General features: G+C 41.3%; 1 protein-coding gene across 2 annotated transcripts in view; it reads right to left on the reverse strand.

The window, feature by feature from the left end:
- Positions 1 to 12,939, reverse strand: part of SH3PXD2B (SH3 and PX domains 2B) — a 136,262-nt gene that overhangs the window by 32,388 nt on the left and 90,935 nt on the right. For both annotated transcript variants that reach the window (XM_043984495.1, XM_043984494.1), the window contains exons 6-7: positions 10,703 to 10,728; positions 2,288 to 2,422 (exon numbers count right to left, since the gene is read on the reverse strand). In XM_043984495.1, the coding sequence (XP_043840430.1) occupies positions 2,288 to 2,422; positions 10,703 to 10,728 (161 nt within the window). The remainder of the gene's footprint in view (positions 1 to 2,287; positions 2,423 to 10,702; positions 10,729 to 12,939) is intronic.

A 12,939-nucleotide genomic window follows, 5' to 3' on the forward strand; every position in this document is an offset into this window, starting at 1 on the left:
AGGAAACTCCCAGATGAGGAAAATCCTTTCCAATGCAGACCACTATGTTCTCCGCAACTTGTAGTCTCAGAGAATTGCCTAGAATAGTAACAAGTCGGGGCAGCTAGGTGGCGCAGTGGATAGAGCACTGGCCCTGGAGTCAGGAGCACCTGAGTTCAAATCTGGCCTCGGACACTTAACACTTACTAGCTGTGTGACCCTGGGCAAGTCACTTAACCCCAATTGCCTCACTAAAAAACCAAAAAACAACAAAAAAAACCCCCAAAAAACCAAAAACCAAAAACACCCATTGCCTCATCAAAAAGAATAGTAACAAGTCCAGGGACTTGCTCAGGGTCTGTAACAGAGGCAGGACTTGAACTCAGGTCTTCCTGGCTCTAAGGCCAGCTTTTTATCCACTCCACCATATTGCCTCTGAATTCACTTTATAGACAAAAATCCAATAACAAGTTTTGACTAAAGGAGTGACACATTCAGATCTATGCACAAAAAAGATGTCTGGTAATAGATGGAAGAACAATTTAGGATATCTCTCCTTTCTTTGAATTCTCATAGTGCTTATTGTCTACCACATTATCTAGAACTTCGTTGTCGGACGCTTCATTATCTGTGTGTGTGTGTGTGTGTGTGTGTGTGTGCGCGTAAATTTTGTCTTTCCATACTCATTATGAACTCCTTGCAGGCAGTAGCAAGTGTTTTTCCATTTGATATATTTTATTTGATCCAAATATATCAAATCCAAATATGATCTATTGCCTTCAGTATTCAAACTGTGCTCAAGTTTTATGAAGACTATGTTGGAAATTGTCATTGATAAAGTGTTTGATGCTGATGATGGGGGCAGGAATTTGCCATGTAAAAAGTCAAAATGAAAGCTGGGATATGGATCTAATTCTGGTTCTGGATTAGATTTATTGAGCCACTCAAACTTTCTGTTCATCAGTTTCAGCCAAGGTAATAAGACACAAGTAATCCTTTTTCTGGGAAGAGTCTACACCTGGGGCTCAGGACAATTTTTTATCACCAAGGTTAAAGACATGATTATTTTTGGACAATTATGATTGGTTTTATCTGAGCTTATGGATGCATCTGGGTTGGTATATACAGACAGGCCAGAGAAACTGTAGTTTAATTTGTAGAAACTGTAGTTCATATTAATGACAGTCATGTTTAGGAGCTAACATATATCACAGATTCAGGATGTATGCAATTCTAATTTACTTGACTCATGGTGGTAACCTAGCCAATGTTTATATTATCCAAAAAATGTCAGAAATAGGTTTTTCTTCCCATGAACCTGAGTCTAAATCTAGCCTCAGACATTTTTTTTAGCTATGTGACCCCAGGCAAGTCACTAAATGGCTGCTTGCCTCAGTCTCCTCATCTGTAAAATTGGGATAATAATAGCATCTAGATCCCAGGGTTGTTGTGAGGCTCTAATAAGATGTTAAGTATAAAGAGGTTGGTACAGTGCCTGGCACATGGTAAGCACTATATAAATGTTAGCTACTATTATCATTATTATTACTGTTAAGAGAACATTTTGATTCAAAGCAATGTACTGTTTGCTTTTTTTTTTTTTTAAGTGAGGCAATTGGGGTTAAGTGACTTGCCCAAGGTCACACAGCTAGTAACTGTCAAGTGTCTGAGGCTGGATTTGAACTCAGGTCCTCCTGACTCCAGGGCTGGTGCTCTATCCACTGTGCCATCTAGCTGCCCCAAAGCAATGTATTGTTATGGTTCTCAGCCAGTCACTTGGATTATTATTTAGAATGGCCAGCTACAGATGTTAGCCATGATAAACATGCTGAATCTTTTGCATATTTTACTCTTCCATTAAAAGATTTGTTTTGCTTCCTCTAGCTCCTTCTCCTCTCCTTTGCCCTGCCCTAAGGTTTGAGATGATGCTTGATGAGTACTGATCATCAGTCATTAAGGGTTAACTCTAGCTGACATGGTTTCTGTACTGTGAATATGGGCCACCTAAGAACTGGACTGAAATCATCAACTCTACAAAAACCTGAAACCCATAAAGGTTTGGTTACAACAAATGTTCAGAATGATCTAAGCCAGTTAACAAAAGCAGATTTTCTTTGCAGTGGCCATATTGCTTCGTTTCACCACATTCACGCAACTGACAAAACAACCTTTATTACAAGTCACTAGTGTAGATCATGGTCAACAAGGCTAGCTTGGAGTGGGATCCTGGACCTCAGTTCTCCTTATTCCCAGTTGCCATTCCAAAGTGTCTGCCCAAGATAGTATTGGTAAGGAATAGCTATCTTACCTGATTCATTCTTCTCAATGATGTCCACTACCTGGCCCACGCACAAGCTGATCTCTGAACTTTCCTGCTTCTGGTAATCTGCCACCACCACATACTGCTCCAGGACCATTGGATCTACTGAGGCCGAGTCTCCCCCTGAAAGTGAGAAATGGAAACAAATCTCCACATCTGGCCAATCTAGTCACTGGGGAGGGGTACCTGTGACCCTAGTGAGAAGGCTGGAGCAGGATGACATTCTGTTTTTTGTTTGTTTGTTTGTTTGTTTTTTGCAGGGCAATGGGGCTTAAGTGACTTGCCCAGGGTCACACAGCTAGTGAGTGTCAAGTGCCTGAGGCCGGATTTGAACTCAGGTCCTCCTGAATCCAAGGCCGATGCTTTATCCACTGCGCCACCTAGCCGCCCCCAGGATGACATTCTGAATGGAGAAAAGGACAGTCAAGTGAAGTTGGTTGCTGTCTAAAATCTTCATTGTCTCATCCTGATTCCCCTAAATTTAAGTGACATTACATTTCAGAAAAGCTTCTATGGCTCAGAGAGGAGAGGGAGTCTTTGGGGTTATAGGAGCGGGGAGCAAAGTATTTAAGGTCATGGCATGGGACCCAGAGTGTGTACACATGTGTGTGTAAGCTTATCAGACTGCCAAATATGGTAGGAGACTATGGGAGCCTTCTGTTTTGCCCTCAATTTAGCTCCTGTGACATTCCCCTACATACTCACCCCCTCTCTTTTGTGAACTTCTAGAGAAAATTATTCCATTTACCCCATGGGAGCTAATATCCCCAAAGAAAAGATGGAGGAAAAAAAGAAATGAAAAATAGTGGGAGGAAGGAATGAAGAAAGAAAGTAAAGAGAGCTAAGGGAGAAGTGAAGAGAAAGAAGGATTAAAAGAAAGGAGATGGGCAAGAAAAGAAAGACTAGAAGCTGACTTTCTCTCACCTTCTCCTTGTGATCCCCTCCTTTTACCTTTCCCAGAAAGAAGTGTAGTGTAGTGAAAAGAATGCTGGGTTTAGATCAGGAGACCTGGGTTTTGTTCCTACCTCCAATCCTTACTAGCTGTGTGTTACCAGGCAAGTCACTTAACCTCTTAGTCTCAGTTTGCTCTTATAGAGAATGGGAATGATACTTGAACTACCTACTCCACAAGATTTGCTGTGAACAAAATGCTTCATAAATCTTAATGCATTGTATCAATGAGAATTATATTACTAGTTTGGGGCCACAGATGAAGCCACAAGCATGTTGAATTTAGTTTTCTTTGGAGCCCAAGGAAAATCTATCCATAGGCTCCTTAGCATTAACCTTTCCCTGTTCCTACCACTTACCCTGAGTAACACAGACAAGGACTGAATCCCTCAGAGCCTCTCCTCCAAAGGGTTAAACCTGATAGGGCCTAAGTCATTACTACCCACTCAGAGCTAGAGAGCCATGGGGATAGAAATGTCCAGGAAGGTCTTTAGGAAACTCAGGGCCAATGTAGGAATTTGGCTGGGGGTGTGGAGGGAAAAGAGGGTTAAGGTTAAAATAAACCTAAATTATAAATAAACCTAATTTAAGTTAAGTTATGACAAGAATTCAGCTGTTGGTCTTGGGTGACTACAGGCCAGGGTATCACTTCCTATAATAATCCCAACAGGTGGTGCCAGACTTCTGAGTATATTCTTCTTTCAAAGGGTGTTAGCCCAGTACATAGGACTCAAACCCCCAGGAATCTCACTGTTTCTGCATTTCTATGCCCATGGGCATGGCTCATGAAAGACTAAAAGGAGTTAAAAAGAACCCAGTAAAGCCATCAGATTTGAACCAGTGACATCTGTTACCGAGTGAACCCTAAATAAACATACAAATGTAGCAAGTTTTTTTGGGCTACGGGTTATGATTTTATATTCTTTTTGTACACCTGTATCTAAAATGAATGTATTAGAGATAATGGTTGAATGGCTATTTGTAGAATACAGGTCCCTTTGAGGGACACCAGTGTCTTTATAAACTTATTGAATATATAGCTGAGTTGAACATGCACTCTATGTTTGGCCTATGGAAGTTTAAAATTCATTATAACCACTCTTAAGACAACCATTGTTTTTCTTCTTTGCCCTACTAGCAGTAATATTATTCCTAAATTTGCCTAAGAACAGTCACACCTAGGAACTGAAAAAGGGTCAGGAGGATTACCAAGGTGCCTGAAAACTTTTTCTGAAACACAGGTCACAAACTGGAGAAAATAGTCCTTCCAGGTTAACGTTACTAGCAGACTACTAGGAAAAAAAGTTCCCAGGGACCCCTACAGTCATGATTTTTTGAAGGGAGAGATTTCTAATTAGGGAGAACAAAGGCAGCAAAAATCTATTCAAGATAAAATGTAGTATTGTGCAAACAGTTAAAATTCTCCATCCCAGACTAACAGCACATTTACCAAAAACAAAGATTTTGGATTGGCATGACTGCCCTGAATTGGACCTGACAAGATCTAGATCAATGGACTAAGCCAGGGATGAGGTAACACTTGAGTTTCCAACTCCACATGAACGCTTCCATGCAAACATGCAAAGAATCTGTGATTTGATCAGCTCCTCTATCAACACAGACAACCAACTGCCTTTGACTTAGCCATCTAATCCAACCCACATCTGGAAAGAATTCCTACTACAACATACCTGACAAGTGGTTTTCCAGCTTCTGTGTGAAGATCTCTACTGAAGGGATTCCCACTATTCCCTAAGGCTGTCCGTTCCACTTTGGGACAGCTAATCATTGGGAAGTTTTTCTTTACATCAAGTCTAAACATGCCTCTTTGTAGCTTCTACCCCTTGCTTTTGAATTTTGCTTTCTGGAGTAAAATAGAGTAAATATAATCCTTCCAGATAAAGTCTTAGGACGCATAGAGGTTAAATGACTTGATCAGGTTCACACATCAGCTAAAGTATCTGAGGTGGGATATGAACCCAGATCTTCTTGACTCTAGGACTAACAAGCTATCCTCTACACTAGAGGTATAAAATATGTAATGGCAGGCAACTCTTTGTAGGGTAGCACAAAACTAGATTAACATGTAATTGGGAAATACTTAACAAAAAAATAAAAACACAATAAAACATAGATAATATAAACAGGTGGTTTTCTAAGTCAATATGAAGACCACAGGGATTATTATGGAAAGTTTAGAAATATAAATGGGTGTCCATTTCTATTGAATTTTACACCACTGCATTACTTTTGCATGTTTTTAAACTGTCTGAATATACAACCTACTAATAGGGCTTGTCGCAATACAATGTGTGAATCAGGTAGCTAACTGCAGATAGGACACTGAGAATGGGGAAAAGGAAGAGGAAAAAAGGCGAGTGGGTCAAGATTTAGAGATGACATTTGTGAAACAATGCCTTCTCTTTGTCTATAAAATTTAGTGTTTCAGTTCCTTCCAAAACTGAGCATGAGTTCCTATCTAAGCCTAAGACTCTGAGTGCCCTGATCTAGGCAAAGGCAGGTTGGTGGCACAGTAAATAGAGAGCCAGGCTTAGAGTCCAGAAGACCTAAGTTCAAATCTGGCCTCAGACACTTACTAGCTAGCTGTGTGACCCTGGGCAAGTCACTTAACCCTGTTTGCCTCAGTTTCTTCAACTATAAAATGAGCTGGAGAAGGAAATGGCAAACCACTCCAGTATCTTTGACAAGAAAACCCCAAATGGGGTCACAAAGAGTCAGACACAACTGAACAACAAAACCTACTGGTAAAGTATAATATTGCCAGCAAACTCTCAAATACACATCATTGTGTCTTCTTGGATAAAAGTTTTTGTTTTGTTTTTGTTTTTTGGTGAGGCAATTGGGGTTAAGTGATTCGCCCAGGGTCACACAGCTAGTACATGTCAAGTGTCTGAGGTCAGATTTGAATTCAGTTCCTCCTGAATCTAGGGCCAGTGCTCTATCCACTGTACTACCTAGCTGCCCCTGGATAAAAGTTTTTACAAAAAAAATCTACAAGAATAGAATCTACAATCCACAAATATACACACGTATTCAGGGGAAATGTGGCATGGGGCATATCTCTATGGCACAGTTGGAAGAGATGGGAATATAAGGTGGGGAAGAAAAGGAAAAGGAAAAGGTCTAAGAGCAGTGAGGAGCTTCTAGAGTTGGGAAAATGTTGCAAAGCACATCCCAGCAGGCATGGTGCTGCTGAGAGTGTCTGGAACTGGCCATAATCTTCCTTGATCACCATTTTCTTACAGATTAATTTTTTTTACATGATAATGCACCTCCCTTCTACCAACAATGATATGGAGATGACCCTGGGAACTCACAGGCTAAATCTGGTGGATCTAAGCTCTAGAAGGTCCTACCAAGCTGGAAGGCCTTTGAGTATGGCATTGTCTGTCTTTCAAGGACAGACAAGGTGAGGGGAGGGACTCAGAACCAGAAGGCTAGCCACCAGGTGATAATTTGGGGGAGAGAGAGCAGGTGTCATGATGCTGTGATCTGAATTAGTATAGGGAGTATTAGGACCAGTGAAAACACAGATCTTTTAAAGCAATGGTGTCAAACTCAAATAGAAACCATACATAAGGATTCCTGTGGGCTGCATATTGATTTAGAAGACCACGTATTATCTATGTTCTAATGTGGTTTTATTTATTTGGTAAACATTTCCCAATTACATTTCCTTTTTTTTTTTTTCGGGGCAACGGGGGTTAAGTGACTTGCCCAAGGTCACACAGCTAGTAAGTGTCAAGTGTCTGAGGCCAGATTTGAACTCAGGAACTCCTGAATCCAGGGCCGGTGCTCTATTCACTGCGCCATGTAGCCGCCCCCCTCCCCCAATTACATTTCAATTTGGTTTGACCTCACTGAGAACTATTACAGGCCATGTAGTGTGTTTGACACCTCTGTTCTAAAGCATCACAAATTTTATAACAGGCCAGTGGCAAAAGTATGATTCACTTTGTAGAAATTTACTTCATCAACACGCTTTATTTATTTATTTATTTATTTATTCATTCATTCATTCATTCATTCATTCATTCATTCATTTATTTAGGTGAGGCAATTGGGGTGAAGTGACTTGCCCAGGGTCACACAGCTAGTACGTGTTAAGTGTCTGAGGCCGGATTTGAACTCAGGTCCTCCTGACTCCAGGGCCTGTGCTCTATCCATTGCACTACCTAGCTGCCCCTTCATCAACACTCTTAACAGTAACATATCTATTCTGGAAAGCAAACAATATTTGAGTAAAGAATAATATTCGGGGTGCTAGAATGGTATAAAAAACCTCAGAGAATGCTGCTTTTGGGTGGTCCAAAGAAGATGTGAAAAATAATTATGAAATGAAATTATTCAGACCACTGTGAGACTGTGGGATCCTTTTCTCTAGTAGAATCAGTGTAATTCCAATAGCTTAATAATCTTTAAGACTGGTCTAGCCAGGGGGCAGCTAGGTGGCACAGTGGATTGAGCACCGGCCCTGGATTCAGGAGGACCTGAGTTCAAATTTGGCCTCAGACACTTAACACTTACTAGCTGTGTGACCCTGGGCAAGTCACTTAACCCCAATTGCCTCACAAACAAACAAAACCAAAAAACTGGTCTAGCCAAAGCCCTGGGAAGGGGACATTGACTGAAAGGAACAACCTAGTATAGACAGTATTTTTTTCCAACTCAATCATTTTTTGGTTCCTTAAAACAATAAGATGCTTGGGGACTATGAACATCAAATCTCTCTGAAGCATCTGCACACATCCCTCCAGGTGGTCCTAAAGGATGGACAAATTTAAAGGTAGAATTAGTAAGAACACTAAGCTTAGAACCAGCTCTGATTTTGAAAGTTATGGTGAAGATTATATAAAGAAGCTTTCCCAGCACTGCAGGCGAGGGAAACAGTCAGAGTTATTGCTAATTAGAGGTTCCTCTGTCCCTTCTAGGTAAGGGCCTTCATCATTGTCTCTGAAAAAATATTTCTGTTCCATGTAGACACTTCAGCTTTATTTCCCAAAGATGATTCTCCTTCCTTTTCATCCCTCCCACTGGTTCCTTCCGGGGATAAGATCCTAGCTACAGTCGAAAACATAGACCTTTTGACCGTCTCAAGAAAGGCAAAATGCCCTCCTATTTTCTGCTCTCTTCTGGGGGCCATATAATTATCTATGGGTCTAGTGGCTATTTGTAGCTTGAGCAGGATGCCAAGGCTCCCCGAAGTACCTATTAAACCAGAAAATGAGAGCTGTAAACAGAGCTTGGTGAGAAGAGGTAGGAGGTAATTCCAGGCTTTGGGCCTTTGGGCAGTTCCCTCCAACCCTTAAAAGGCTAGACCTAGTTTATAGAATGTCATCTTTCCGGGGACAACCTTAAATCTTTTTCAAAGCACTGTTGACCACAGTCTTTACATTCAGGAGTGGCTCAAGAGACCAGAGATGCTGAATCCAGAACAACTTTTGGATGGTGGACGTGTACAATTGCAACCTATGGAGGAAGCTAGTCTCCTTCACTATATGGATCTACCAGATCTAAAACTGGAAGTGGTCCTGGGGATTATTTGGTTCAATCCCATCGCTTTACAGAAGAGTAAACTGAGGACCAGAGAGGTGAAATAACTTGCCCAAAGTCACACAGGCAGCAAGTGGGTCAGTCAGTATTTGAATCTTGTTACTTTCTAGAAGTGGCAGCATCTGACACTATACTATATATACATATAGGACATTCCCTACTTGACCCAAAAGCTAGCTCCAAAAATGTCGGAAGTGAATATACACTGACCACCACCACAAATCTAACACTTCTATTAATTCCTACAAATTCAATTGCACTCAGAAATCATTGGATGAAACCCAGTAAAAGAGAGCTTTTGTGACTTGGGAAAGATTCTATCATTTTTGCCTGGATCCCCCCACAACTGTTAAACCTTAGAATCTAGTGTGAGTCCATAAAGAGCCTACAGGAAACAAAGCTGGGAACAATTATTAGGGGTTCTCTGCAGGATATGTGCGATTGCATACATGCGTGCACACACACACACACACACACACACACGCACGCACACACAGAGCCAACAGTACACGGCAGTGTCGGGACCCCCTCAGGAAGGTCATGGACCATACATTAAGAAGAGACCTTAGAGGCCATCAAGTCTTTTTTTTTTTTTTTTGGTGGGGCAATGGGGGTTAAGTGACTTGCCCAGGGTCACACAGCTAGTAAGTGTCAAGTGTCTGAGGCTGGATCTGTTTATTTATTTATTTTTTATGAGGCAATTGGGGTTAAGTGACTTGCCCAGGGTCACACAGCTAGTAAGTGTCAAGTGTCTGAGGCTGGATTTGAACTCAGGTACTCCTGAATCCAGGGCTGGTGCTTTATCCACTGCGCCACCTAGCTGCCCCCGAGGCCATCAAGTCTAACTCATCATTTTACACGTGAGAAAACTGAAGTCTGGAAAGGTTGAGTGGTTTATCACCAGTAAAAGTGTGAGGTGGGATTTGAACTTAGGTCTTCCCAACTCCAATTCCAGCACTCTATCCACTATGAGAATGAGAATCATTACTAGAAATTCTGAGACTGTTTGGGCTCCCAGAACCAAGAGTAGGATATCCCTCTCTACATACTCTACGTCCTTTCTTTTCTCTGTTTTTTCGCTCATTGGGAGAGCTTCAGTATCCAGAGAAGAATAAGGAAAGTGATAAAGGAAAAGACTTGGGTTTGGGGGAGAAAAGGAGCTGCCCCTGCTGAAAGATATTCAGGGCTAGGGATCCTAATATCTCCCAAGGCAACCCATTCCCCTTTGGAACAGGCCTGAACAGATTAGATGAGACTATGTAACACTGTTGATGAGGACAATGATAATACTTCTAGAGGGCTTTAAAGAGATTACAAATGGCTTTCTTCACAACAACCTTGTGAGATTTGAGGCATTTTGGGGACTGTTGATTTCATTGATGTGAATGCCCCTTCCACTGCTACAGGTCACACACCCCTTTAATTCCTTCCTAAATGAGCTTTCATAGTTACACGTCCAAGAAAATTCATCACCTCAAAGTCAGTCTAATGATGAACCTTTTTGTACTTGGGCTGGTCTTTAGATGGCAGACATCTGATCCATGGCTGGGCCCAAACTCAAAGTCCTTCAGCTTCATAAGACTTATCTAAACTTACATTTGGCTTTCATAGCTTTCAAGGGCCCTGGGTCACTCACTTTATATGACATGAGGTATAGGACTTTGGTGGAGGAGCTAGGTAGTACAAGTATTATTATCTTCACTTTAAAGAAGAGACTGAAGGTCAGAGTGGTTAAGTGACTTGTGCAGAGTTGCACAGTTAATAAGGATTAGAACTAAGACTCACACACAGGTCTTCAGATTCCAAAGCCAGGAACGGATGGAAGAATCTGGAGAGTTAATTCAATGGCATAAAGGTAGAAAAGAATTTCATTCTTACCTGATTTCTTCTTCCCCATAGGTTCCCTGTAGTGGAGAAAAGCAAGGGTGGGAAAGAAAAGAGAAGTGAGTCAGCATGTACTGTGTGTATAAATGATGAGCTATTTAATTTAGTAACAGTTTCTGTATTCTAGAGAAATAACAGTGGAAGTTTCCAAGACATCTTGGAATTCTCAGGCTAAACTGGATAGAAAAGATCTCAGAAAATTCCCTTGATGTTTCTATACTCCTATGTCTTTGTGCTCCATCTTGTAATGCTGAATTTCTTAGAGAAATCACCGGACAAGGAAGCATTTCAGTTCTCTGAAAAGAGAAAACCACCACGACAAAGCCTTGAGCAGGCCTCAGTCTGAGGAGCAGACAGCCAATGCAGACTCTTCAGCCAGCACAACAGTAAGAAATCCAAGAATGAATCTAAAACGGATGTCCCTCTAAGCTGCAGGCATATAGAGAAAGCTATTTTGGTGATGGAACACATACTCAAAGGCTAAATCCTGGATCTAAGTAAACAATGCACTTGTATTTAAAGGAGGTAGTTAAACTAGATAAACACCAATGCCTGATAGGGGACCTAGGACTCATGGGATGCTTCCTACCCATTGAGTTGTACTGTAGAGACAAAAAGAAAAACAATCAGAGGAGAAGGGCTCCTAAGCTTGGAGATGTTTCCTTAGCTGCAGTTCTCTAGCATCAAGTGGCTGCATGATCTACTCTCCTATGTGTAAAGTACATGTGTGGTCGGGATTCCCAAGATTTTCCTGATCTTTATCATATGCAATATCGTATTTGAAGAAGCAGCATGGAGAATATGTGACTCCTCTGCTTGGAAACTTATAAGGAGCTCCAATTACCTCCTACTTAATGCATAAGTGCAAGCTTTAAGGTCCTCCACCACTCCACCAACTGTTTCAACCCTACATACAACTACTCCCCTCCCGCTTTCTTACTATTTCTCATAGCAGAGGTTCACTGCCACTGTTCTCCTTATCTTCCCTACTTCTCAAACAGGATGGGAAATCCAGGCTCAACATCTGTATTCTAGCCAAGTAATTCCAGCTGCCAGCTTTAGCCTTGGTCTCAATTCATACCCTTTTTTTTTTTTTAACCTTCCCCACCCTGTCTACCTGTGTGTTTCCCCTGCCAAAACCCTACTACAAACTCCCTTCATAGGACTTAAGTTCTGGAAATAACCTCCAGGAATCATCTAGTTCAGTGCTTTAATTTTACACATGAGGAACCTGAGACCCAGAGATGAAGCAATTTTCCTTAAATTATATACATAGAGCTCACAAGTAGCAGAACTGGGATTTGAACTCAGATTCTTGGATTCCGATTCTGTTGCTCTTCCAAGAAGCCTTTGTGGATGAATTCCACCCATTTTTCTCCCTCTGTTCACATCTACCATGGCTGTATTTAATTTCCCATAGCTGAATTAGTTTGTGCTCTCTCTGCCCTCCTTCCCTGATAGGCCAAAGCCCTCCCCAAGACAAGTGTTTTCCACTCTTCTGGATGGATACAAGAAATCCTCCATCAATTTTGGGGAGAAATCTGAAGCAAAGCCAGAAATGCAGCTGAGCGTGGAATGTGCTGACCTAATCTCTTCTCCGACAGCACTTCCGAATAAAGGAAGAAATAATGAATGAAAAAAAAAGTGTTCTTGATCTTCTGATTCCTTTCAAGTGTTGGCTTCTATTCAATTTCCTGGAGAAAGAGTTTAACTTGTTTATGAATGATGACATCCACACAAATCTCAGAAATACTGTATCACAGATGGCTGAGTTAGGCCGTTTTCTATCACTATTCATCATGTAGTATAAGGTCCACCCTAGAACTTGTGGGCCAGGTTAAAACCAATTTCACCAGGGGATTCTAAGTCTCTGGATAATTCATATTTTGGATGTGAGTTTAGACAAGTACTAAAGTGTTTGGCTGGGGCATAGGAATAAACCATTTATAAACTAATATCTCAGGTGCCACAAACCCAGAAAAGATCTTTTTCTAGTGGCCATCATTCTTCCCTTCCACATTCTGGAAAGAGCAATGGGTTTGGGGCAGTAAAACCTAGGTTCAAGTCTGACTGCTGCCATTTCTAACTTTCTAAACCTCTATTTGTTCAGGTATAAAATGAGGCACAGTTTCTGGAACAGAGTAGGTATTTAATAATGTTTACTGGTTAACTGGATGATCTCTAAGGTCTCTCACATCTCCAAACCTACAGTTCTCTGAAACAGGTGCTTC

This window comes from Dromiciops gliroides, chromosome 2 (genome assembly GCF_019393635.1).
Source record: "Dromiciops gliroides isolate mDroGli1 chromosome 2, mDroGli1.pri, whole genome shotgun sequence".
NCBI lineage: Eukaryota > Metazoa > Chordata > Mammalia > Microbiotheria > Microbiotheriidae > Dromiciops > Dromiciops gliroides.